This window comes from Girardinichthys multiradiatus, chromosome 1, assembly GCF_021462225.1.
Source record: "Girardinichthys multiradiatus isolate DD_20200921_A chromosome 1, DD_fGirMul_XY1, whole genome shotgun sequence".
In the NCBI taxonomy this organism is placed as follows: domain Eukaryota; kingdom Metazoa; phylum Chordata; class Actinopteri; order Cyprinodontiformes; family Goodeidae; genus Girardinichthys; species Girardinichthys multiradiatus.
The window spans coordinates 13,720,284-13,747,662 of NC_061794.1; the positions used below are offsets into that span (position 1 = coordinate 13,720,284).

Consider the following 27,379-nt stretch of genomic DNA (forward strand, 5'->3'; position numbering starts at 1 on the left):
AAAAACTTTAAGGGCATTCGTACTTTTGTGAATACTGTCTGTATTCGTCAAAATCTGCAATCGTAGGGTTCTCTGTATATTTAAAAGCATTAGGTGGATGCAAAGTGGACTGCCACCTCCAAAGGTCCAAACCAAAGGGTTTACTGCCCTCCTCAAACCAGGACAAAGAGATGAAGATAGAGGAGCCTCGTGGAATTGGGCCATTCTACTTCTTTGGAGGCACAAATGGGGCTGAAATGTAAGTAAAAAATATGTAAAATACAAAATATTATCATATTCAACATTAAAAGCCCTCAGAAGGCCAGATATCATTTGATTAATTACTGGAGGGTCACCTCTAGTTCTGGTTTGCTTGGACACATGTGGCTGATTTTCTACAGAGTGTGCAGCTACTGTGACAACAGAGGGTGGAGGAGAATTTATAACACGCACAGAGAAGATTTGAGACTCAAGTGGTGCGAGACAAAATCTCTAGCTAACTACAGCAACTTCAGAGAAGGTAAATAATATGAACGCTAAGTTTAAACAGCCATAATAATATTATTAAAATTAAAAGTCCACATGTTTTGTTTCCAGGTAAACACTTGGTATACCAGATTCCCAATAACAAGATTCTCACCACTAAAATCGGCCTCCTCAACAGCCTGCGGCAATTCGAGCGAGCGAGCTGCAAAGTCAAATGCGGCCATGGACGCAGGTAAACTACACAGGCCACTCTACCAATAAGGCCTGATTTGTGCAATTTGCGATTAATAATTACCTTGTTGACGGATTGTCCCACCTGAGCTGCAGATCTCTGCTGCTCCTCCAGATTTACCTCTTGCCTGCTTCTCTGATTAATGCTGTCCTAGCCAGTCCTGTCATTTTAGGTGGACAGGCATGTCTTTGTAGATTTATAGTAGCTTATTCATTCAATTTTCAGGTGGATTAAATGGCTCTCTCTGTCAGATGTTTGAACCCTGGAGATATTGGTTTATGACACAATCCTGCTTTAAACTTCTCCACAACTTTCTCCCTGACCAGTCTGCTGTGTTCCTTGGTCTCACCGATGCTGTTTAGTCATTAATGTTCTCTAACAAACCTCTGAGCCTTTCATGTCACAGCTGTATTTTTACTGAGATTGAAAATATACACAGATGCTCTATGTTTACTAATTAGATGACTTCTGAAGGCAATTTCTATTTACGGGTATCAGATTAAAAGGGGCCTGAATTTGGGTGCAAGCCACAAAAACATAAAAAATAAAAGCATATATCTGTGTTCTTTAAATAATTAAAGTTAATGCTGATTTCATTTTTGACAAATTGTACCTTACAGAACGCTGAAAATGGAGGAGTTTATTCCTATTACGTTTCGCTTGGATGTGAAGGACGAGAGGGAAGTTTTCTTTTCCCACTTCGCCCAACAAGAGGGTAAAACAGGTAAAACATCCTATCTACAGCAACTTGTCTTCCTGTTGTAACAACAAACCTTCACTGGTTAAACTGGATCAGCCACACGTTTGCAGACCTCCTTTGAAAACGATTAATCATACCTGACTGATAATGAATCTCACAATGAAAAGAAGTTTGTTCTTGACGGTGTTAGGACGACAGTTGCCTAGGTGAGTGTTTGATCAAGAGGTAGAGAACGTTGGAAAATAATGCACTTCACCTCCCATGAGGCCCTGATAAAATCAAGAGGGAAGCATGCTACTGCCATGGAGATGAGTCAGCAGAGGGCAGGGCTGAGACAAAAACAAGAAGAACCTGAAGGCAGCACCGCTGCTGCTCTGAACAAAGCTGTGAGAGTTATTACCTAACTTGAAAAGGGTTTTAATGTCATATTACAACCTGGAGATAAAAGTGACCATAAAAGTCTAGATTGATTAGTTCATAACAAATACATTGTGAGAAGTGGTGAACTGGTTTGTCAAATACAGTTATCACTAAGCAAACAGGAGAAAGACTCAAACAGCTGGTTTAGAGCTTAGGGTGACGAATGGTTTCATGGGGTTAGAGAAGAGAGAAAGAAAGAAAGATGAAAGGGAACCGATGCAAACCATAAGTATTAAATCTATAAAACTGTCTGCATTGAAGTCTCTACATACTATACTGCCAAAAGCATTTGTCCCTCTACTTTTACATGTATATGAACATTGATGAGATCCTATTCTTAATCTATGAGGTCCAATTTGTTGGTGGGCCTACTGTTGCCAGTTATAGCAACTTTACCTATTCTGTGAACATCTTCCACAAGGTTTAGGAGTGTCTTCAGAGTTAGATGAGAAAACTAGAATTGCAGCCTCTGCTCTAATTTATCCTTAAGATGTTCAAGAAGGTTGAGGTCAGGACTCTGTGCAGGACAGTCAAGGTTCTCCACACCAGACTTCATACATCTGCAGCCATGGAAGTGATTGAAACACCTGAATTCATTGATTTGGTGGTGTGACCCAATACGTTTGGCAATATAGTGTAAGTCACTTATTAAGCATTCTTTACTATGTAATAACACAAACATTTGCAGGTAGTAGTGTGCTACTATTTCTCATTAACAATTATGATGTTATAACTAAAAAAGAAAGAAGCAAATAAAGTATTTCAGTGACATCACTTCTCTGTATATGTTTAGTATTTCCACATTTCCAAAGTAAAGTATTGTGCAAATATCCTAAATCCCCAAACTCCTTCCTACTTTGCTCATTCACTTTTTTTCTCCTCAGTCCTTGTACCTGATCAGTACAGAGAATAAATGTCAGTCATTTTCTACCGCCTCTTCCATAGTGGATCACGGGGGAGCTGGTGCCTATCTCCAGCAGTCTATGGGCGAGAGGCGGGGTACACCCTGGACAGGTCGCCAGTCCATCACAGGGCAACACACAAACAACCATGCACACACTTATTCATGCACTTAAGGGCAATTTAGAGTGACCAATTAACCTAACAGGCATGTCTTTGGACTGTGGGAGGAAGCCGGAGTACCCGGTGAGAACCCACGCATGCACGGGGAGAACATGCAAACTCCATGCAAAAACACACCCGGCTGGGAATTGAACCTAGGCCCCTCTTGCTGCAAGGCAACAGTGCTACCAACTGCGCCACCGTGCAGCCCAGAATAAATGCTAGGACTAAAAAACTAAGTATGTTAACTTTGCTTACAAGTCATTTGTTTAAGGAACAACAACAACAACAAAAATAAAATACTTGACACAAGTCCTGACAGATGCATCACTCTTCAGTCAATTAACTACTGTCATGTTTCCAACAAATAACCTTAGGTGCTAAGGTAGTATTTTATATCAAACCCAAATCATCACCCTGTATCAAACTGTAACCTTTTGTATTTATCATTAACTTAGCTGAAGAAATGGGAAGAATTTGCTTGATGGAAAAAAAGTCCCTAAAGATCCCATTTAAAACTGGCACTTTTTTATGTTATCTGTAATACAGTAAATCCAGAAAGGATTCAAAAGGCTTTACCTTTTCACATTTTATGTTTAAAAAAATGTTTTAATAATTTGTTCTCTTAAAATTATACACATTGTACCACAAAATGGCAAAATTAACACACACACAAAAGAAACCCATCAAATTCACCTAACTGTTCACAATCCCAAACCTGACCTCAGGTATGTCCTGTTTTTACTGATCGTCCTTCAGATGTTTCTACAAGTTAATTGGAGTCCACTTGTGGTAAATTCAGTTTATTGAACATGATTTGGAAAGGCAATCTCTTGTCTATATTATGTATGGTTTCACAGCTGAATATCAGAGGATATTGCTATTGATCTTTAGAGACTGGGTTTTGTCAAAACACAAATCTTGTGCAGGATACAACAAATATTTGGCGGCATTTAATATCCCAAAAATCAATGTGGTAGGACCCATTCATTATCTGGAAATGGAAGAAGTTTGGAACACAACCAAACTGAGTAATCAGAGAAGCATGGCCAAGCATGTCTTAAGACCTAAACCCTATTGAGCATCTATGGGGCATCCTTGAACAGATGGTGGAGGAGCTCAAGATCTCCAACATCCACCAGCTCCATCATGTTGTCATAGAGGAGTGGAAGAGGATTCCAGTGGCAACCTGTGAAAATATTGACACTTTGGACAAACGTTTGACTTTTTTTCATTTAGGAGTGTCCTCAGTTTTGTTGCCAGCGATTTAAACATTAATGGTTGTGTGTTGAGTTATTTTGAGGGGACAGCAAATTTACACTATTATGCAAGCTGTACACTGACTACTTCAAATTATATCAGTGTCATCCCATTAAAATATATGATAAAATATTTACCAAAATGTGAGGGGTGTACTTACTTTTGTGAGATACTGTGATAAACAATTCTCTATACAGGACTGCTTTTGTAACATCAACAACGGTTGTAACCGCAGGTTAACATGTGATTGGTGTGGTTCTGTTTCTGGTGGCAGGCGTGAAGAACACTGAGAGCTGTATGTGGATCTGTAAGCCCACGGGTCTGAACCAGGGGAGAGGGATCTTCCTTCTGAAGAACCAGCAGGATGTGGCCAAACTCAGACTGAAGCTGCAGAGTCTGGAGGATAGCCAGGCCAACAGGAGGACGCCTCACTGCCAGACTCAGGCTCACATTGTCCAGCGGTGGGTGAACTCCTGGTTGTTGATGTACATGAAACGTTCAAAAAAACCTATTTATCTTACAAGTTGAAGCATTTTTTGTAATGCCTTTCCCTACTTTTCCCCATTGTTCCATTACTAAAACTTATTTCAGGAACCCCAAACTTTTTTTTTATTCATGTGGCCTTTTAAATAGTTTTTGCATCTAATGTCTCACAGTATTTTTTTCACCCAGTTACATTCAGAAACCACTTCTAATAAATGACAGAAAATTTGACGTGCGCTCTTACCTTCTCATCGCCTGCACTGCGCCTTACATGATCTTCTTCCGTCATGGATACGTCCGACTGACATGTGAAGTCTATGATCCGAGGTCCAAAAACCTCTCTGCACACCTCACCAACCAGGTAAATGCACACACTCACACACACACACACAAACACACTCACACACACACACACACACACACACACACACACACACACACACACACACACACACACTGACATGTTTTACCTCCAGAGTCATTCAGTTTCTGGAAATTTCCCATTTGTCCAGGAAACATTATCCCATGAGATGTTTGAAGTTTGGAATATTGTGATAATGTTTTAAAATCTGATACAGCTTTAAAGTTCTCCACAACTTTCTCCCTGTCCTCTCTGCCGTGCTCCTTGGTCTTTATGGTGCTGTTTTTTTCACTAATGTTCTCTAACAAACCTCTGAGGCCTTCACAGAACAGTTGGGTTTATACTGAGATTAAACAACATTTACAAGTGAATTTTATTTACTAATTGGATGATGTCTTAAGATCATTGTTTGCATGGTATTTCATTTGGGGATTAGACTATAGTAAAGGGGGCTTAATAGAACTTCCACCATGTTTAAATAAGGTTAAATCCATTTCACAATTATGTGGTACTTTGTTTTGGTCTAACAAATAAGATCCCAATAAAATACATTGAAGTTTGTGACAAAATGTAAAAAAGAAAAGTTGATACACGTTTATCTGAAAGACTGTTGTTTAAATGATTAACAAACATGAATTTATGTGCGTATAAAGTCGAAAAGATAGTTGAATATTTGAGTTTTTGAGCAGTGTTTTAACATTTACAGACAGAATTGCTGTTAGCTTGAATGACTTGAATTTTCATTAGAAATCTGGAAAATATGTATTAATCTTAAAGAAATGGACCAATTTTTTTGGAATGGAAGAGACAAAGGCTTACAATGATCATCTCAAGCATTACATGCTTTAAAGTGCATCACAGCTGAAATTGTTCATCTGATAATAAAATTACTTTCTCTGTTTCCTTATGTTCAAGTCAGGTAGTGTAGCTGAGCTGAAACAAAAAGTGCCATGTATCCGTACAATACTCAGTCATTCAACGAGCTTAAAAACAGTTACTAGCGGCACTAATTGGCATTTCTGCCCCTACTTTCTGTTTCATGTGTCACTGGTCCCCCTACTGTCTGTCTCCAGTATATGCAGAAGAAAAACCCTCTGTACAGCCAGCTGAAGGAGGACACTGTATGGTCTATGGAGAGCTTCAACACCTACGTCAATGACAAGTTTCAGGTTGCCAAGGGTCTGTCCAGGGACTGGGTGCTGGGAGCCTTTGCGGTAAGGGCTGTGGTGTGCTGTAGCTCTCAGGGACCAATTACAGGCACAGAAGTGCTAGTTTGTACTGGTAGCTAATTGAGAATGTGGTTAGTTTGACATGAGCTCATTCCTGTAAGAAGAGTCATCATCTTACTGCTAAAAAGGAAATATTACATGTTATTTTTTTTTCCATACCCACATCTGGTACAATAAACCATTTTTAGAATCAGCTTTTTTAATGGACCTCTAAACCTTGATTGTGACACATTTTGTTAATGTTGCAGTTGTGTTAACCACACTATATTTGTTTTTTTAGACACTTGCTGTTGCATCTCACCTATAAATCTGGATGCTAATTTGACATTATAACAACACAGAGTTGTTAGATTAGGGAGGTAGTATATGAGATCTATAAACAACACTGAAAGCCACTTACAGAACCGTCAACATTTATTGCCACCTGGCATGTAGATAGCATCTAATGGTTGTTGAAGAGGCTTGGTGACCCCAAGACACTCCATCTTGGCTTTAGTTTCCGAGCAGTGACCTTTGCAAATGTTTATATATCTTTCTTACATCCTCAGCACCGTGCTTGGTGGCTGATTAAGTGCTGCAAATGTAAGCAACTAGTTAATTTACTATAGCATTGTGATGACTTATCAAGATCAACACACACCTGCCTTAATCTAATGACTAACTGAAATTGGTCTTAGTGTAACCTTATATAAAAAGCTTAATTTTACAATTTTTTTCATCCATTGAATCATTTGATCCACTTGTCTGGTCAGAACCATCTGGAGCTAAACCCCCTCAAAACTGTGAAGATGATGGTAGATTTCTGGAGAACAACCGCCACCCCTCCAACCCCCTGACTCTCTCCCCTCACCATCCTCAACAACACTGTGTCTACTGTGGATCACTTCTGGTGCTGAAGAACCCCTCTTTCCTGGGACCTGAGCTGGTTCTTACACATAGACACTGTTCGAGAGAAGGTCTAGCAGAGACTGTATTTCCTACAGCAACTCAAGAAGTACAAACATCCACAAGAGCTGCTGGTCGTCATCTACACTGCCATAATTCAGTCTGTCCTGTGCACATTCATCACTGTGTGGTTTGGCTCAGCCACAAAACAGGACAGGTCCAAACTGCAACGAACAATAAGGTTGCAGAGAGCATCATCTGGGCTGACCTTCCCTCCATTCAGGACCTGTAAAGGTCTAGGGTCAGGAAAAGGGCAGAAAACATCTCTGCAAACCCCACATAGACTTTTACCTTCAGGTTGGCATTACAGACGGCTGCCACCACAGAGAGGGCTTCTTCCCCCAGACTGTCTCTCTGATGAACAAGGAACACCTCACAGCTCGAGCTGCTCTGCTGTCAAACAAAATAAACATATTTGCACCACCACAACCTGCATTTAAAAATAAAGAAAAGTAAAAATATTGGGTGTAAATACACATATTTGTACATATTGTTCTTCTTATTTTTTATTTTATTTCCACTCAAGTTTTTATATTCATACTTAATGTCTATATGTTGTGAGTGTATGTGGGAAACCAAAGTCGGCTTTCTTGTTTGTGCACAAACAAGAAACATTTTCCCAGTGGATTCTGACTCTGATGTGTACTTACTGTCAGTCATGGTGAAGTATGGACTAACTGACAGATATATTTTTTCTTTTCATACATTAGAAGCGCATGCAGCAGATCATGACTCAGTGTTTCTTTGCCGTCAAGGCAAAGTTAAACCAGCGCCCGGGATTTTTTGATTTGATCGGCTGCGACTTCATGGTTGACGAGGACTTCAAGGTGGATTTTTAAACATTTGAGCTGGACCTGGATCTTAACATGCTCATTAATCATGTCGTCATGTGGCCCGTCTAGGTGTGGCTGCTGGAGATGAACTGTAATCCAGCTCTACACACAAACTGCGAGGTGCTGAAGGAGGTGATTCCCCGCACTGTTGTGGAGACTCTGGGTCGGTTGGCAAGTCATGAACATTTTAACACAATATAATGAGCACAAGTTGACTCATTACAGTTCTCTTTATTAAACTACTTAAATAACTCAAGTGTGAATCCTCCTAAATGTTTTTTAGTCTGCTGTTTCATTCTCCTCTACCTTGGTACAATTATGTACTTCATGCACTTGAGTGGAGTATTTCAATTTTTTTAATTAATTGTGCAATTTTGTGTTCCTCTGCACTGGGAAATGCTTGTTTTATAGCCTTTTTTTATTTAAATACTAAATGAGAGTTTGACACGGCTTTTAGCTAAGATTAAAAGACAAGTTGAATTTCAGACTTTTTAGGATCTTGTAAAACTTCTGCAATTTAAATTTAAGGCCTACTGCACATGGATTATGAAAAACAATATGTTACTTTAATTCAGTTTAACTTACATCACAACATAAAAATCAGTTATATCTAACTTTATCAATGCAATGTGGTGTTTTTAAGAACGACACTTAGTTACCTAACTTTGACACCTTCACTAAATACAGCTATTGGCCATCTGTTGAAAATTTGTCTTTTTGGGCAAAATCTCACTAAATACATTTTCCCATGAGAAAGGAGCTGGTAATGAATACATACCAAGACATTTTGACTTTAATTCCCTAAACATACAATAAACCTGTCTCAAGTGAAGTTTGTTTTGAAAGATTTGTGGGGAACGTTGAATGTTTTCACTTCCTTTCGACCGAGTTGTTGCTTCTCTGCATCTTGGCACTTGTAGTTTTTCCATAAGATAATAATCCCTATATGCTACAGTGTATATAAATGTATATAAAGGAGTTCAAACGATCATAGCCAAAGATCTGAGACTGACAGAAACCTTGTTTTACCCAAACTTTGTTGCTTCAAGTTTTTATTATGCTATTCAAAGAGCAATCAGATAAAATACAGTTAATTAAATGTTAAGGAAAATTTTGTGCAAAAACCTCATTTGCACATGTTTTAGGCCTGCCACAAAATGAACTGCTAGCATTAAGGATCTTCAAACTCATGTTTAAGTTTATTCATATAGAACATTTAAAAACAACTGCAATGTTGGCCAAAGTCTTGCAGCAAAACGATACTTAGAATAGAACATTTTTTGCCTCTCATGCTTTAGTAAAACCGGATGGCAAGTCTTTATAAGATAAAACAGATTTTACTACAGATAAAAAGCCTCAGTTTATAAATAGATGGGCTATGGTTAGCTCAGGGGACATCTTTATTATTGAATGATGTTCAGAGTCAGAGAAGTCAGTGATGTCTCGAAACATTTGGCCACAACATTACACATTGATGCAGCAGTTAAAAAACAACAAAAAACATGGCAGTTGTTTTTCACTCATCTTGTATAAGATTGTTTTCTCATTCTTGGCACTTTTGTTTGTTAAAAGATCTAAACATTTATTCTACTGCTTTTTCTGTCTAGATTTAACTTTGGAGCTGTTTAACAAGTGTCGTCTCGGGAAGAAAACCTTTCCTTTGGCAAGTCAGCAAGACTTTGTACTGCTGTACAATGGTGCCTTGGAACATGTCTGCAGCCAGAGGAACAATAGTAGTGAGTTCTACCAGAAAATAGTCGATAAAAACCACAGGACAGAGCCCAGAACGCATAAGGATGGGACAGAGGGCAAAAAGGGGACTGGATCGCCACCTGATAATCCTCTGACTGAAGTCACTGCTACAGTAACATTACCTCTTCATCCAAACACATCAATGGATGAATGCTTAAAAAACTGTCAAGAGGAAGATCACATTACCTCAAGTCAGACTGAATCCAAGCAACTGCAGTGCTGTGATTGTTTAACAGCCACAGATGATGGGAAACAACCAAAGACTTAGCAGTAGTGAAAGATCACCATGTTTCTGTTATCATCGGCGGCCCAGGGTGACTGCAGCTTTGTCTGCGTCTTTCCTGATAAAAACTGAAAAAGAACGGAGTCAGATCAGCTAACAAAATAAAAGAGGAACTGTGATGCATGGAACAAAACGTGATCTTTGTCTGAGACGTGCAGGTGGAAAAGTTTTCTGCGACAATAAAAACTATTTTCCTCAACGTTGCCTATTCTCATTGTATTTCATTAGACAGGAACACAGTCAAAACAAATCACACAACAACAGAAAACTTATATTACAAGGATTATTTTCAACAATAACTGAGTCTGACTTTTAATACATACTGTGGTCTCAATATAATTAAACCCCCTGAACAGAATCCTTCGTAAGAGCACACATTTAGAAATAAGGTGGCGTCTCAGGTAAACCGGATGCATCAATCAAGGGCTTCATTAGTTGCATGAGGAGTGCTTGAGAAAGAAAACTTCAAATATCTGGACTGCCAAATATGTTTTTTCATTACATTTTAGAAATATACCTGAGTCAAGAAAATTGGCCAAACAGATCAGAGAAGAGATAACTGCCTTGTACAAAAAATATAGTTCACGAGTTTAAAGTTAAAGTGCCTTCGCCACCTGGACATGGCAGAAAGAGGAAGCTAATAATGGTTGAAGCAGTTAGCCAAAAACCCTGAATGACTGCAAAAGACCTGAAGCAAGACTTGGTGGCAGCAGCCACTGAGGTTTTAGCTTCCACAGAAAGCAACATAATAATACTAAAGGGCTTCATGCCTGAACTGCAACTCTGACCAAAAAGTACAGGAAAAGTCAGGTCCAATTTGCTCACAACTTTATAAATGGTTTGGAAATTCTGTTCTACTCATCCACAATCAAAATGGGAACTTTTCAGGCCTGCAGATCAGCTGCATGGCTTTTAAATTCTAGCATGGTGTTGGCTCAGTAACGCTCTGAAGTTAGTTCCAGTGGTACTGGAAAACTACAGTATGTGGAAGGTAAACTGGATTCAATCAAGCATCAGAAAATGTTGGGGGGAAATGTCATACTACCAATGAGGAAGCTGAAGTATGGGTATCATTGGACCTTTAAACAGGAGAAGGACCCCCACCATATCTCAAAGTCAACTAAGCCTTGATTTCAGAAGTCCAGGAATATACTGGAACGAACCTCACGGTTGTCTGACATGAACTTTATAGAAAACATCTGGTGGAATCTGATTAAGCAAACCTAAGAATATGAATGAACTGGAGGTCTTTGGCTATGAGTAGTTGGCCGAGATTTTCCAGAAAGGGTATTAATCACATATGGAGTAGGCCATAAGCAAAAGGATGCTCTATAAAGCACTAAAGCTGCCTCATACCAGCGACCTCAAGGATTAATATTATAATTTTTCTTCTAGCACAGGATGAATTCCTTACCACAGAGGACTTGATGAGCTAATTACCTCTATTAGAAAGATTGGATTAGAACCAGCTCTTACCAGTAAACTCCCAAGGATTATTAATATCATTTGATTTGTTTTTCTGTGTTTGATTTTCTGTACCATTGTAATGTTTTTCCTTATGTACAGCGCTTTGAGTGCCTTGTTGCTGAAAAGCTCTACATAAATAAACTTGACTTGACTTAAAGATGCAATTTTAATGGAGAGGTTGAATAATTTTGAGACTGGAGTGGTTCCTGAAAGTGGCATTTTGTCATTAATTCCTAAACCTCTGTGTGGGACAATACAATTAGTTTTTGTTTAGTTTATCAATTGGAAACAGCTTCTAGTTTGTAAATTTTGCCAAGTGATCTAATTTGCATTGGAGGTTGTGCCTGTTGTGGTATCCTTCCACAGACTAGGCAGACTGTGTGCAAACCCTCTAACCAGGAAGATCCCCTTCAACCTCACGCTCCACAGCTGTTGCAGCTTGTTTTGACTGCAGGTCTTTACCTCACCATGTCATAACTTGTAATTATCTCAGTTGACAAGCCACATTCAGAGTGGAAGCTGGCAAACATGGACAAGCATGACTGCATCTTTCCCAACAGCAAGTTTGCTTCATCCTCCACCTGCTTCTTGGTAAGGGCTCTGAGAGCATCAATGAACTTGTGGTGTTAATATGAAGAGGTGCATCTTTTATTTGGTCAGTGTGTCTCTGAGCAACCTCACAAACAGCTTTTATTTGTCACTGTGATGTGTCAGCAGATCCCCAGCATGTGTACGAAAAACAAAAAAGCAAAGTGAGGAAGCGACTCAGTCCTTTGCTGCCTCTTGACAGGAAGGAACAACCTCTGAGCTGTGACTTGCCAAAAGCTTGCCACTTTTATCTTCAATGTCTCTTTAAGAGCCGTAACACCTTTTGTTCTAAGGACTCTACGGAAATATGCTCTGCATGCTGCCAGAAAGGGGGAAATAGTGATCAGCCTCTGTCTGCCTCCCCCACCTCTTCTCCAGTGAACAATATCCTCTTCTAAACCCAAACACCCCTCACCCCAATTTTCAAGTTGTCTTCTTGGTTTTATTTGTGCCACACACACAAACTCCTTGGATGATTGCCTGGGCAGATGGTTCTCAGTGTGTGGACGACTTGCTGAGACAGGACAGAGTGGGTAAAGTCCTCGCTGGTCATGGGATGCTGCAGCATGACTCAGAGGCATACAGGAGTGGACGAAGTGGGTCCAGATGAGATTGAACTGCTGGAACTTTCTGGAGACAATTTGGGGTAAGACGCTAGCAACTGGTTTGGGGTTTAGGGCTCTTAATTGGTCAGAAATAGTGAGAGGAGCAAGAGAGAGATGCAAGGATAAAACGTAGCTCTAATGTGAATTTCAATGACAGATTGTATCTTTTTCTGTTAGATTAAAATTGTAAACATGGTTTTCTAAGTTCTGGAAGAGGAAGTGGTGGCAGTGCACGATCTGAAAAACGCCACCTCTGTGGTTTTCGCTGGCATTTAATGCATCACGTTAAAATGTTAGGGCAAAAGAAAAGACACTTCTCTATGTTTTCTCACAACTGCTCCATATTCTGCAAAGCCTTGCTTAAACTATAAAGTGGTGGCTTTAAAGGTTCAAACATACTGAAAACCGCTTGAAACTATAATTACATTAATCGGGTAGGACCAGAATTATGTTTTTTTCCTCCAATAAAAAAGATAAATCAGACTGTTTTTCGTAGATGGGTCTGAATTTTTAATAATTTGTTTTTTTCAAAAAAATTAAAAGCTTCAAGATTTTTTGTAATTTGTCAGAAGACTTTCAGTTTTGGATGCAGCTCACTATTTGCTATTTCCCTTAAGTTGTTCACCCTTGTGTAGATAATATCATACAACACTATTTTGCATCCTTAAAGCAAAATAACATTAGATGGAAGTTAAAGTCAGTTTGATTGCATAGGTGTAAAAAAATGTTTTTGTGCTGGAAAACTTTAAATATTCATCTTGAAGTATTTTTAAAACACCTGAATTAAAACCCTGCTTTCAAGGGCGAATCTAACCAAATAGGTTTTTACCTTTGATTTAGAAGAAATCAGGGATTTAGCATTTTTGCAGTTTTGTTCCAGATTAGTGGAGGATAAGAACTGCATGCTGTTCTGATTCTGGGTAGACTAGAACCAGAGGGCCCGAGTAGTCTAGGAGGCTGGTACATTGACAATAAATCTTTAAGTATTTTAAAGTCTATTCTCTGAGATACAGAGAGCCAGTGTAAGGACTTTAGAACTGTGGTGATGTGCTCAACTTTCTTAGTTTTAGTGAGGAAGGGGACAGGGAGCTCAGGGACAAGGTTTTAGAGAAGCAGGCTCTTAGAACAATATCCCAGGCTTTGAAAATCTCATAGAGCACTGTTCAATCATCTTCTAAAAATGAAAGTATGGCACAACAGCAAACATGGCAGTCCACCTAAACTGGCAGGCTGGGTAAGGAGAATGCTAAGGGAGCGGCAAAAATAAACACTTCAGGTGAATAATCTGGAGACAGGACAAGTCTTAGTTGTGGACTGCACACATTTGGCTTTAAGGGAAGAGAAGCAAGAAGCAAGCCATTGTTTGAAGAAAGCTATAAGAAGTCCAGTTTAAAGTTTGCCATAAGCCATGTGGGTGACACAGCAAACGTGTGGAAATAGGTGCTCTGGTCAGATGAGATCAAAACTAAACAGTTTGGCCGACATGCAAAACACTATGCGTGATGGAAAAGTAACACTGCACATCACCCTGAATACAAAGTCCCCACAGTGAAATAAGGTGGTGGTGGCATCATGGTGTGGAGATTCTTTTCTTTAAAAGGGACAGGGAAGTTGGTCACAGGAAAGTGTGTGGAGTAAACTTATTAGAAGCTGCAAAATATTTGAGACTGGGATTGAGGCTTGCCTTACTGTAGGACAATGATCCTGAGCATACAGCCAGAGTTTAATTGTATGGTTCGGATCAAAGCATATTCATGTGTTAGAAAAGCCTGTCAAAGTCTAGACCTACATACAACTTAGAATTGGAGACAAGAATTGGAAGCATATGCCTTCAGAAACTCTCCCTCAAATATGACTGAGCTTGAGCTATCTTGCAAAGAAGAATGGGCAAAGAATTATAGTCTCTGGATGTGCAAAGCTGGTAGCGACATTCTCCAAAAGACTTGCAGCTGATTGCAGTGAAATGAAGTTCAATAAAATATTGAATTGGGGTGCTGAACACAGATCAACCTCACACCTTTCAGATTTTTTATTTATAAAAGACAAAAACCATGAATCATGCTCCTTCCATTTAACAATTTTGTTACTTTGTGGTTGTAACAGGAAAAAAATATAAAAAGATTCAAGAGGTATAAAGACTATTCAGTGCGCCAGGACACATTTCAAGTCAGAAAAGTTTGCCGGTCTTTAGTGAGGCATAAATATATAATCTGTTTCATCTGTTTCATGATATCAGCAATGATATAATATTTTAACTATAAGCAGGCAGCAGACGAATTAGACAGACAAATTTAATGATTCCAGTCCCCTCAGCTCGATCTTCCAAGCTGGTGAGGCGTCACTGATATGATTAGCAGATTACTGCGAGACAAGAGTGTGGAGAGGTTTAATGCAAAGTTTAGGGCTGGACAAATCCTCGCTCAGTCTGAGGCAGCTGGGATTAACAGGAGGCTAATCACAAACAGGAACTACAGCTCCTTATGGGTTGTTTAATTAATGCCACTTAAAGCAGCTGGTCATTCAAGACTACAACATACACACAGATGGGTCTGTTAGGAGGAAATGTCTGGCTCAAAAAAATGCTATGCGTGCTTTGAAGTAAGTATCTAGTCAAATCCACAGTGTCTGTAATTGACAATCATACCTGATCACCATGTTAGGCTGGTTTTGTCACTTCAGTCAATCTCATTACCATTATTTCTAAGAATTAATAGCATTATGTGGCCATAAAAGCAACAGACATCAATAAAAGTTTAAAAAATGATCTGGTATTTGTATGTGATGGTGGTGCAAGGATAGAGTGTGCGACACATGTAAGGAGGCCTTAGTCTTCGACTCAGCATGTCACGGGTTCGGGTCTTTGCTGCATGTCTCTTCCCCTCTCTCTCTCCACCCCATTTCCTCTCAAATCAATAAAAAAAGAAAAGAAAAATAAAGGCCACTTGTGGTTTTAATATTAAAGAAAAAACAATCTGGTATTTAAGATAAAGTACATGAATTTACAAGCTGTCTCTCTTTTGCACAATGTTAGTGTTTGTCATAATGAAAATTTCTAAAAAGGAAGTGGTATTTACAAAGAAAAACTAAAACATTCAAAAAATCCCCAGGGCTCTTAACCTCTTCCACTCAGGAAGCCACAGTTTAGGCTCTGCTTGTTTTCCTCACCAACATGTTTTAGAAGCATTCTACATTCACTTGTTTTATAGGGTTTATGTGAGGCAACAAGTGTCTGATTTGCTGTTGAAACTTCGAAGGTCTGCTGCCATACCATCAACAGACTCATTGCTATGACTGCAGGCTGATTTCAGACTTACAGTTTTGATTTTAGTTTTTGTAGAAAATCTTCATATGGAACTCTGGCTAGTGAGTATTTAGCTCGAATGGGGCAGTCCCTGATTCTTTTAGATGGGATTACTTATTAAAAATGCAAATATTACCGTAAAATCAATATTTTAATAATTTTTCTTAATCATCAGAAGTATTGTGGGTAAGTTTAAAGTGTATCTTTCACTTTAAGCATGTCTAGGAGCTCCTATACAGCTACACATCTATCATAACCGAAAACAAGGTTCATATCTTATGTTAAAAGTAGTTCTATTGCTCATAAGTGGGTTTCCTATTCAGTTCTTCCCCTGCATAGAAAGGTAGTAATCAGGTAAGTTTATGAGGAAACTAACTGGCAAAGGTGCAAACTGACTGGAAGTAACTAGAATTACCTTTAGTACTGAAATTACGTTTTTCTTTCAATCAAAATGACCATGTTACTTATTGTTCAGCTCTCCTTGGCTAGAGAAAGGCAGTTCATTTAGACGTTTTATCACATTCAGGCTTTCACACATTAATCAAAAGTCATTCATTTGCTATACTGCATATTCCACAGTGGGTCACAGAGCAGCTGGTGCCTGTCTCCAGCAGTCAACGGGCAAGAGACAGGGTAGACCATGTACAGGTCCCCAGTCTATTGCAGGGCAACACAGAAACATACAGAACAAACATTCCCCCCTAAGGCCAATTCAGAAAGACATGACAAAAACAGTCATGTTTTTGGACCGTGGGAGGAAACCAAAGCATCACGCAGAAAGACTCCCAGTAAGGAGTTGAACCCAGAACCCAGAACCTTCTTGTTGGAAGGCAACAGTGCTACCAACTGCACCACGGTGCAGGTCTCAACCAAATGTTTCTGATTTGGCAAAATAAGATCATTCTGACATGACAAGAGGTTTTTACAGGACCAAATTGCAGACAAGAGCATAGGAGCAGCATGGTAGAATAATGCTTTAATAATATAAACAAATAAACTAACAGGTGTAGGCAGGACATGAGACCCCAGGCAGGTCTAAGGACATGGATCAGGTGGTAGCCAGGAGGTACCACTGGAGAAAAATGAAAACCAGAGAGTAAAAATACTGGAGTAGGGTGGAGAATGTACCGATGAACAATGGGAGCTAATCAGGAAAAATCTGGAGCAGCTGGTGAGGGAGAGAATGTAAGACAACTGAAGGTTGGAGGTAAATAATACAGATGAGCATGGATTTCAGGGGAATAACAAAACATCTAAGTGGACAGAAAAAGTAAAAAATGGGACTAACTAAGGAACATAAACAGGGAGGAACCAGATCAAAACACACAAACTAGAACATCTAACACAGGAATCCAAAAGAGTAATCTAAATACAAGAATGAATGTTGAATCTAATCAACATGAACGAACACATTAAAGATGCATTGCAAGCTCTTAACATTACATATTGCAAACTTGATGCCATCGGCATGGAACGGAAAATGCTAAATTTGGCCAGATCTTAAATCACTGCAGAGATATTTTGAAAAGCTTTGGGTGAAGTTAAATGTGTGGGAAAGTCAGATTTGATGTTTCATACACACTACAGAAATCTAATCCATACAAACATTATAGCATCATGATTTCTTTGCTTTTGTTGCTTGAATTATTTTGTAAAAAGGGAAACTTACAGTAAAAACAATAACTCAGCATTGGAAACTGTCATGAAATGCCAAGAATAAGGCGAATAAGAAGAAAGGTCTTCAGAAAAAAAGATATGCGAAAGTTCTGGGAGCACTTCCCATTAAAGCTCCTCACTAATGTTGTTATCTCTTCTCCTTGTTGCCTCTGTATCTCATTGACGACACTGCAGAGTGCTTCAGTCTGACTTTGTCCTTGATTCTAAAACCTATGTACTGGTCATTTTAAGTTGTGAGCTGGTTGGCATGCTCCTCCTAGAAACATTCAGCCTTTTTCACTTGCACAAATTCCTGTCTCTCTGGTCTCTCTCTGTTTCTCTCTGGTGGAAATCGATGAGGACAATGTACTGACCATGTAATCTTGCTGAGATAAGTATAGCAAGAGGTCGGTGGGTAGAGCTTGGTTTCCCTTCAGCTGCTTCGGGGATGGTGAAATGGGCCTAGCAGAAACCTTACTCTCTGAGAAATCTGAAACAGGCATCACTCCCACCTTCCTTAGACCATTCTGCAGAGCCGTGGTTCAGAGTGTGTTGATGTTCTTCATCTCAGCATGGAACACCAGCTGCTGTATTTTCAGATAAGAGAGCCCTGCAGAGCACAGTGAAGGGAGATGAAAGGGTTCTTGGACCGCCCCTGCCTTCTGCCCAAGATCCGTTTCAGAGCCACTGCAGGAACTCTGAACATTGTCAGAGACTTTTCATTCCTTCTCCATGCCTTTTTTTAAAAAACTGCCATAGATAAAATGGCACTGCAGCATCAAAAGCAGTACCACCAGACGGCAACACATCTTTTTGTCTCAAGCTATTAAAATGCTGAACTGCTATTAAGATTAGGAACATTATGCTATTGCATCTATGTTGTGTTTTTATAGTGCCTTGAAAAAATATTCATATCCTTTCAACTTTTGGTCACATAACCACAACTTCCAATATGCTTTTGGGATTTTATGGCATAGACCAATACAGGGTGGCGCTATTGGGAATTGGAAATAAAATGACCCATGTTTGGCAAGTGTGGCTTTACAGTTTGCAAAGAGTATAATGTAGGGGACACAGGAACTATGTTAGAGAAGTGGTCAGATCGGACAAACATTAAAGTTTATGGCTTACGTGCAAAACATTGCAATATGTGTTGTAGAAAAATAACCCTGCACATCGCCCAGAGCACTCCATCAACATGGTGAAATATGATGGTGGCAGCATCATGCTATGGGAATGCTTTTTCCTCATCAGGGACAGGGAATCTAGTCAGAGTTGATGGAAAAATGGATAGTGCTTTAATATTTAGCCATCCTGAAAGAAAACCTGCAAAAGGCGGCATGGGACTTGAGACTGGGGCAGAGGTTTACCTTCCAGCAGGACCCTAAACATACAGCCAAACCTATAAGATAAAAGCATATCAAGAATGGCCTAGTCAAGGTTCAGACCTAAATCCAGATGAGAATCTGTGACCCTAACAGAGACATGGCTTACAGCTAATTGCAGCAAAAAGTGTTTCTGCACAGTATTGCCTCTTAGGGCTGAATAAGAGTGTGTACTCATATGTCTTATTTTTATTCACAACAAAATATAAAAACCATGTACCGTTTTTCTTCTACTTCACAATTATGCACTACTTTGTTAAGCTTTGTTGCATAAAATACCAATAATATATGATGGCATACAAAACACTGTATCTTTTTGATCAAGTTTTGCACAAACATACTAAATGAGCTAAGAGAAATGTCTCAAGTTGCTGTATACTATTTTGCTTGTATTGCTTTGACAATAACTGTATTTGGTAAATTTAGTGGGTATGTTTTAACTTGAGAGTCATTATTATTAGAGGATAACGCTACAAATTGCTGGAACACATAAGCAGCCGGTCTGTCTCCCCTCTGTCTTTCATAATCTGATTAGACTTGGCTGAAAGAGGAGAGGTTGGGGGTGCTCAGACATGTTGTTAACATTAGGTTTTAATACTGTTAATCTTTATGTTATCTTCCTATTAGCAACAAGGCTATGGCGAGCTGAAGGTTGCATATTTCACAAGAAAAAACACCCACACATTCACAGTTCTGTTGCATTTCTGACACTTAAAGCCACTATCACTTTGGGATTCACACTGCGCCTGCAGCAGCAAAGCTGACTGAACACCAAGCATCCTACAGTGAGGACACAGAGCAAACCACTGAGCTGTAGCACGCTCAGCACCGGCAGCTGCTACGTGATGCATCTGTCTGACTGAACTCTCCGATTCCTGTTTGTGCGTGTGTGTTTTCAGTGTATGGAGTCTGAGCGAAAACAAGGTTCAGCTGTCGGTGAGGAACAGCAGAGATGAGCAGCAGCTACCACCACAGCCACAATGCAGAGCCTCAGTACAACACCTGGAAAAGGAGGTCAGGGTCGGAGTTTTTTTAAGTCTGTGTGGCAAATGTTTCAGTAGATATTTTAACACTTCTTGTTGTTCAGGCAGAAAAACATTTTCAATTTTCTGACATGTGCTGTGTGTAAAAAAGGGAGATACTCTGCATTCAGTCTTTGCTTATAAAGAAAACTCTACAGGAAAAAACCTTTTTTGACTTAAAATAAAAAAAAAAAACAGATATCAATCACTTATTATTTCTATCCCCTCTATTCGTTATATTTATTTTTTATGCATGAACAAGACTTGTAATCTTTAAAAGTGTCATTGATCAACAATTGTTCAGGCTTTCAAATGGTGTCCTGGAGTTTACTTTGGCTGCTTTTTTATGATATATAATATTATTATATAATTTTGGGTCTAGACAACATTGTGTCTGTAAGGCAGGCTGACAGTAACTCTAAACAGTTGTTTATTGTTAAGTTGTATGTTATGTCTACATTCAGTGGCCCCCTGAAGACAGTCTGGAGCCTCATTCTCAGTCAAATAGGCAATAGAAAAACTTGCTTGTTCAGTTTTTTTGTTCATGGCCTCCTGCAGGTCATGCCACCCTGGGTGGATAGCCATAACAACCATTTCAACAACTGCCCCTGTGTGTAGACACATTGATTGTACATTGACCGCAGGGCACTTTTCTACTTAAAAATGCGTTAGTTTAGAGTGAAGTGGTCTATAAAACAAAGAAACAAACAAATGAAAACTGCTGAAGAATTGATACTCGATTGAAAATATGAGAATAGAATAGAATTAAAATAGATTAGAATAGAATAGTCTGGTGTAATTGTTCTGTGCAAAGAAAACTTGTTTTGGCTTTAAGAAATCTTCAGAAGACAAAAATATTTACTCCTATAATGCGAGAAAATAAAGAAATATGTCTGATGTTGCTTGCTTTGTTCAGGAGTTATTTGCCAACACTTTCGTTTGCCTGTAGGTGGTGCTGTGGGGCAGGAGCAGAGATGAGCTTCACCACAGGATTTACTCTCAGCAGCCAATCAGGGGCTGGGAGGGCCAACCTGCTCATGTTTACGGAGAGGTCATCCACTCCTCTGTGGTGTTTCTCTACAACAACTACACACAGGTAACATGGAAAAATATTAAGACAACACTGGGATTAAAATCATTCACCTAATTGTGACATATGTGCCTTCTGCCTTAGACCCCTGGCAAACAACTGCAAAAAGCCATAAAATCAAATGATCTTTTATTGCAGCAACATAATCCCACATTGTAAAAAATGCAACAGTTAATGAGCTACAAAGATTTACCTGATATATTTTGTACCTCTCTTTTCATCCTCCTCCCTGTGAGTAGTGGCAAGATAAATACACTATTTTGCCAAACGTATTTGGTCACTCCACCAAATCAATGACTTCTGGTTTTTGAATTGCTTCCATGGCTGCAGATGTATAAAGTCTGGTGTGGAGAACATTGACTGTCCTGCACAGAGTCCTGACCTCAACAACCTTGAACATCTTTGGGATAAATTAGAGCAAAGACAGCAATTTTGGTTTTCTCATCTAACTATGAACACACTCCTAAACCTTGTGGAAGATGTTTACAGAATAGTTAAAGCTGCTATTGCTGGCAACTGGGGGTCCATTAAGAATTTGGACCTTATAGACTAAGAATAGGATGTCATGAAGATCAGTACAGGTCTGCCTTCCTTGAATGGCATGTTTTCTTGCTTTTCCCATTTTAAGGAATGGCTAAAAGAAATGAACCTCTGTTTCACATCACATTTATAACCTAGGGAAACAGGAAATCTTGGGTTACTATTTAAAATTTTCTATAAACTCTGATCAACTTTAGAAAGTAAATTATATAATGAAAAATACTTAATTTAATGTAAACTAGGTATTTAAGGATTCCAAAATTGGTGCCGGCAATAATAAAAAAAATTAAATAATAAATTCTTAATGTGAGATTTTTTACACAGCTAAACAAATGTTCTACAATCTTTAAAAAACAATTATGCATCTTGTATAAAATACACATCTATTAAAAGCATTTTAATGTATTGCGTCTGTATTTACAGTTTTAGTATTTTAATTAACTGCTTTAGATACTAGTCAAATTGTACAACATTCTAATATGTTTTCTATGAGGCATTTATTCATAGTACAGCTTATTTTAATATTGTATTCCACATACTAGTCATTCTATATTTTGTACTGTTATTTTATTGCTCACTGCTGAGGCAGAACAGGACCAAGAATAGAAAGCAGATTATATCTCTGCCACATTTGTGTTGACAGGAAACCAGTGAACGGTTCCTGTTGTTGTTTTCTTTTCACCTTTTAATCCTGTCTCTGGACCACCCCCGAGAAGACTTCATATATGAGGTATTCTATATGTTGTTTGCAAACTACTTTTTAACTGGCCATCTCAGTCTGCTGAAAGATGTGCAGTTACCAAATGCTGCCAATATACATCACTCAAAGTGTGCCTTTTCTTATCTGGCAGGGTATTCTTCCTGTTTCTGGGCTGTCTCTCCGAGCCGTATCCCTGGGGCCGGGTGTGTCACTTTCAACACACACGTTTGAGATCAGCAGTGAGTGGAAATTCCTAATCTCAGCAAAGGTGTGGCACAACAATGTAAATTGCTAGATTTGATCTATCCTGTTCTATTGTCCATCCAGGTCCAATGGTTGACTCTAAGGTGTTTATATGTGCCAGTGCAGGAGAGTTACAGAAATGGATGCAGCACATAGAAGACAGGAGATACAAGTCCATGATGCAACCTATGAGTCCCTCCCACTGTGCTCTTTCTTATCTCGTAATGTTTCCACATGTGTTGTACATCTGGTTACAGCTGTGCATGACTGGAGCTGTGCAGCTAACACTTTGCTTATATCTTTTTCTACTAGCTGCCTTGTGATGAACATTGGAAAAGAGAGGAGCTGAAAAAATATTTACTGCAGGCTCCCATATGGAACTGGGAGGGCTCGCCTATACAGCACATGGGTCCACCTGCATACATCTCTATTGTTCACATCATCAACACTCAAAGACAGGTAGTTTTTTTATTTTATTTTATTGATAAAATTATTAGTTATTACTATAATTTAAAAAAAGTATTTTCTCTTTCTCTACAATAACCACTCACATGCTGTAAAACACTGTAGGAAGACCAACAAAAGAAGCTTGTCTGTGTGATAATCAATATGACCAATCAGGTGTCTCATACACCAATAACTATACGATAAAAGCACATTAAAAAAAAAGAGGGTTGTTGTTCAAAGGAGAAAATATTAAGAAGGCATTATTTTACATCAAAATGTATAAGCATGTGTATTCATTTAGCCTCTGAGAATGATTTTGATGGAAAAAGCCTGAAACCTGCAAGCCTGTTAACATAATCAACTGTGATGTAAAGAGGTGGAAGCAGCAAACTGAAAAGGTTTTGCAAGCAGCCTACAAGTCTGACTTAGATACACCAGTTCTGTCAGAAGCAATGTGTCAAAATTCAAGCAAAACACTTGTGAGAAGCCCCCTAATGGTACACCCAAGTCATACAGTTTAAAGGTAACTTTACCATATGCTAAGGAAGTGAACTAAAGCAGGAAAACCTTTAGTCTGATTTTAATGTCAGATTATATTTTTTATACAGCGTATGTAAGCATCTGGTTTCAGCTGTACCTAATGCCCAGCACTATTGGACACTACTGTTACATGCATTATGGTAGTAGACATTTTTTCTCTTAAAGAAGTCAGATTTCCTGTTGACTAAAAGCTGAAACTGTCAACAACAATAATGAAGCTTGAACTACTCCCTCTTCTCTGCTCAGACTGTTGCTACTCCCCTGATTGTTCCTTATATTACTTCAAAATGCCTCATACATTAGCCTGTGATTTTGGTTTTACAAGCAGAAATGATGGAAAAACATAAAATTTAAATGTGAGCACATTAAAACAGATTGTTTAATAGGGTGGATTAAATGTATTTTCCCCTCAGGTACATTTTTGAGTTGCATAATATTTCTTGTGTAGAAACAGTGAACGATCCATAAGGCTGGCTAAAAAATATTGTCTTAGGCAGTTGTTAATTAATGGAGACATTGTGGGCTTTGTTCTTGCAGGGTCTCCAAGAAAGATTGATGGTTCTCTTTCCTCAAGATGTCCTGCTGCTTTCTGTGGACAGCAAGCGGCTGAATGTAATATATGAGGTACTGTATAATGTCTCTCAGGGGAAAACCCATAATAACGGCTTCTGAACCACTGTGACACAGATTTGTGTGAAAGTAATCATTACAGTTTTTGTTTTTTTAACACAACACATTTTTTGGGGCAATATTTTCCAGCTCAAACCTGCTGCCTGAATTTTTTTTCTTTGATAAACTGTTAAAATCAAGAATATTTCCAGGAATGTTTGATTAAAAATGAATGAACTGCATATGTTCCCCAATCTCCTTTGTATTTTGCATATTGTTTTTAACAGGGCAGGTTGGCTCGACACAGCATCAAAGCAGTGGAGCGTTCAGCCCTTCCTGGACGGCTGGAGTTTGATCTGAGAGGTTAACACTTCAAAAACACAATGCTTTTTTTTTGTAGAAACCAATTTGTTTTTGTTTTTACCATTTTGCCTGAATGGGAAACCAACAAGTGTGCTGCCGGACCTAATAGAATGGCTGTTTTTGCTGTAGGGGAGCTGGTGGAGCAGCTGCAGGTCTCCTGCACCTCTGTGGAGGATTATCAGACCTGGATTTTTTACCTACAGCAGGTTAGACTTTGTTGTGTTTCTAAAATCAAACATCTTGTCAAGGAAGTATAAAAGATTTGATGGACAAAGAATCATGAGTTAGCTTCGCAGAGTTACGTGAAATAATTTCAACTCCATTGGGGGAAGTATTTACTGACCAGCCACTTCGTCAGATACTGTTTAAATGGTTTTAATTCTTCATGGCATAGATTCAACAAGGTACCACAAAGATTCCTTACAGATTTTGGGTCATATTGACATTCTAGGATTTTACAGCTGCTGCAGATTTGTTGGATTTGACGCTCCCACTCCATCACATCCCAAAGGTGCTCTAATGGATTGATACCTGGTGACTGTGGAGACCAGTGGAGTATAGTGAACCCATTGACATGTTCAAGAAAACGGTTGAATGGTTTAAGCTTTGGTACATGGTGCATTATCCTGCTAGAATAGCGATCGGAAGACGGTACATTGTGGTCATAAGGGGGTTGGACATAATGACATTTTGCTAAATTCTCAACCTGCCATGTGTTATTTGCAGCTGAAATCAAGACTCATCAGTCCAGGAAACATTCTGCTATTTTCCAGTTTTGACTGTAAAAAATGTAGCTGCTGTTTTATGTTAGTCAACAGAACAAAATCCAAATCTTTATTTTATTGCAGTTTTTGGTTTTAGCAAACAAGGACTTTTAAAGGCAGATTGCGGAAGGCCTTCCTGTTGTGTTTGAGTTCTTTTGCTGTCTTTGCTGAGTAACTTATGCTTATTATATTTTTCCTGGAACATTGACATATTCGTCAAAGTTGCCTTTGCAGAAACAGTTTTTTTTTTATCTCCGATCCACAGCCAGACAGAGAAAGCCACATTATCATGAGTCAGCCACCTCCTCCATTAATGCCAAAGCTGCAGAGAAACAGGAAGGAGACCCAGGAGCAAATCTTAGCAGGCGACCAGTGTCACATCAACGCGCGAGACTGACTCAGGAACTGAGGAAAAAGTTTACTGTAAATGTAAATCCAAATGTAAAAAAAGTATTTATTACTTTGATATTTGCCAGAATATGATGACATGAAGTGGGGAACGTTCTTGTCCTATTTTGGATATAGTTGGGTGATTTGATCATTTCTAAGAATCGGATGAATCTCTATTTTATCTTTGGGCAGACTGAAAGCAGATCATGATCCAGTTTTAAGAACAGAACATAGCTGCAGTGATATCAGATATATAGAGCAGAAAGCTAGGGCTGAAAAAGTTGTACATATCTGTATGTAGCTCTTTACTAATAAACTGTTTTTAATGGAAGAAAGAGTCACTTACTGCTCACAACATGATACAAATATCTGTATTTATCTCAGAGTCAAAACATTTACAGTAGTGTGCAGAATTCCAGTGTATTACAGGGGTCATATTGATAATGGTATCAGGATAAAAAACTTGCACCTGTGAAAGTGATAGTGTTGCAATTGTTTCTGCATATAAATTACAGTCATAAAAAGGAAGAAAAACAAGTTCTAACTCTATACATGACACCATCTACAGTAAAATACATTTACATCAAAATCTGGAGGACTATAAATATGCATGCTGCTACAGCAACAGTTGAAATTACAACAAACATCAATTTGACAGAAAACCCAGAACATTTCATGTGCCACTGGAAGAGCTGATTATAGTGGTCCATTAGAAGATCTCAGCTCAGTTAGACTGGGCTGCTCTACATTTAGAACTGTTCACACTGACTGAGATTAGCTACAGTTAGTCAAAGCTCAGTATGTAGCATTTCTGTAGCAGTTAGATGTATAAATTAGGATTTGTGAAGTTCGAATCCATTTTTCTCAGACAGGTGCTTAAATGCAATCAGAGGTCAATTAACAACTCTGGTCAGAAGCTAACATTCACTCATCATGAGTGCCCACAGGGCAAATTTGGTCCACAGTGTAATTATATCCGGTCCGCAAGATAATTCCAAATGTCTACTGGAGCTGGCCCAATGGTAGACAGCGCATACACCACTTATGCTACAAATCCCAGAATGCTCTGCTGTTGCGTTTGTGCATCAGTCAGGACCCGCAAGCCCGCCCTGCTCTGCTGACATACAGCAACGACCTCATGCTAACACCAGTCACGTCGGTAGAAGATCTGAGTAGATCAGAGTTTAGCAAAAATGAACTTCAATACATGTTTACTTTATGCACTTTTATGATACTCAAAGGCATGGATTTGAATTGTTGGATTCTCATTGAAGGAAATTATTACAATTCAGTTACTTCAATTACCTTTGAAGATCAAAGGTTACAAAGAGGCATATGATTTTTTCTTTAATTAAGAAGATAATCCCACAGATGTGTCTTTTGACATCTGTTTTCACATGTGCTTTTAGCATTAAACTTTGCTTGTTTCCGTATGAAAAGGTTTAGTGTTATGTATGAATAGAAGGAAAACGTTCTCAATTGTAGACATTTTCTAAACAAATATCAAACCTAGTCAAGGACGTTGTACAAGTTTGGTGTACAAGTTTGATCTTATTTTGGATTTTCTCTAATCTATCAAAATAATACATACAGCCTCAAATATATACATACATGCCCAATAATATATGGTTAAATGTCTCTTAA

The 27,379-nt window shown here is 38.8% G+C and overlaps 2 protein-coding genes across 4 annotated transcripts in view; both read left to right on the plus strand.

The window, feature by feature from the left end:
• The window catches only part of ttll10 (tubulin tyrosine ligase-like family, member 10), a 13,526-nt gene extending 3,302 nt beyond the window's left edge, over positions 1 to 10,224 (plus strand). For 2 of the 3 annotated variants that reach the window (XM_047377962.1, XM_047377945.1), the window contains 10 exons: positions 88 to 238; positions 342 to 499; positions 577 to 697; positions 1,318 to 1,421; positions 4,414 to 4,600; positions 4,812 to 4,983; positions 6,057 to 6,197; positions 7,868 to 7,984; positions 8,060 to 8,153; positions 9,598 to 10,224. In XM_047377962.1, coding sequence (XP_047233918.1) covers positions 88 to 238; positions 342 to 499; positions 577 to 697; positions 1,318 to 1,421; positions 4,414 to 4,600; positions 4,812 to 4,983; positions 6,057 to 6,197; positions 7,868 to 7,984; positions 8,060 to 8,153; positions 9,598 to 10,010 — 1,658 coding nt within the window. In that variant the 3' untranslated portion in view covers positions 10,011 to 10,224. The remainder of the gene's footprint in view (positions 1 to 87; positions 239 to 341; positions 500 to 576; positions 698 to 1,317; positions 1,422 to 4,413; positions 4,601 to 4,811; positions 4,984 to 6,056; positions 6,198 to 7,867; positions 7,985 to 8,059; positions 8,154 to 9,597) is intronic. The other variant, XM_047377954.1, reaches the window with a different exon arrangement.
• Positions 10,225 to 11,926: 1,702 nt separating this feature from the next.
• LOC124871788 lies at positions 11,927 to 26,066 on the plus strand. Its single transcript, XM_047371356.1, has 12 exons — positions 11,927 to 12,083; positions 12,210 to 12,726; positions 19,927 to 20,041; positions 20,999 to 21,145; positions 22,323 to 22,409; positions 22,531 to 22,618; positions 22,707 to 22,843; positions 22,935 to 23,081; positions 24,147 to 24,233; positions 24,506 to 24,581; positions 24,711 to 24,787; positions 25,611 to 26,066. The coding sequence occupies exons 2-12, from the start codon at positions 12,632 to 12,634 to the stop codon at positions 25,740 to 25,742; spliced, it is 1,188 nt and encodes a 395-aa protein (XP_047227312.1). The 5' UTR covers positions 11,927 to 12,083; positions 12,210 to 12,631; the 3' UTR covers positions 25,743 to 26,066.
• Positions 26,067 to 27,379: the final 1,313 nt, after the last annotated feature.

Excerpts from the sequence above, each read along its gene's own strand:
- LOC124871788 (XM_047371356.1), top strand. The coding sequence starts at position 12,632 with ATGGGATGCTGCAGCATGACTCAGAGGCATACAGGAGTGGACGAAGTG. Across the intron at positions 21,146-22,322 it reads TCTACAACAACTACACACAG|GAAACCAGTGAACGGTTCCT; the intron begins GTAACATGGAAA and ends TTGTGTTGACAG. Across the intron at positions 22,410-22,530 it reads GAGAAGACTTCATATATGAG|GGTATTCTTCCTGTTTCTGG; the intron begins GTATTCTATATG and ends CTTATCTGGCAG.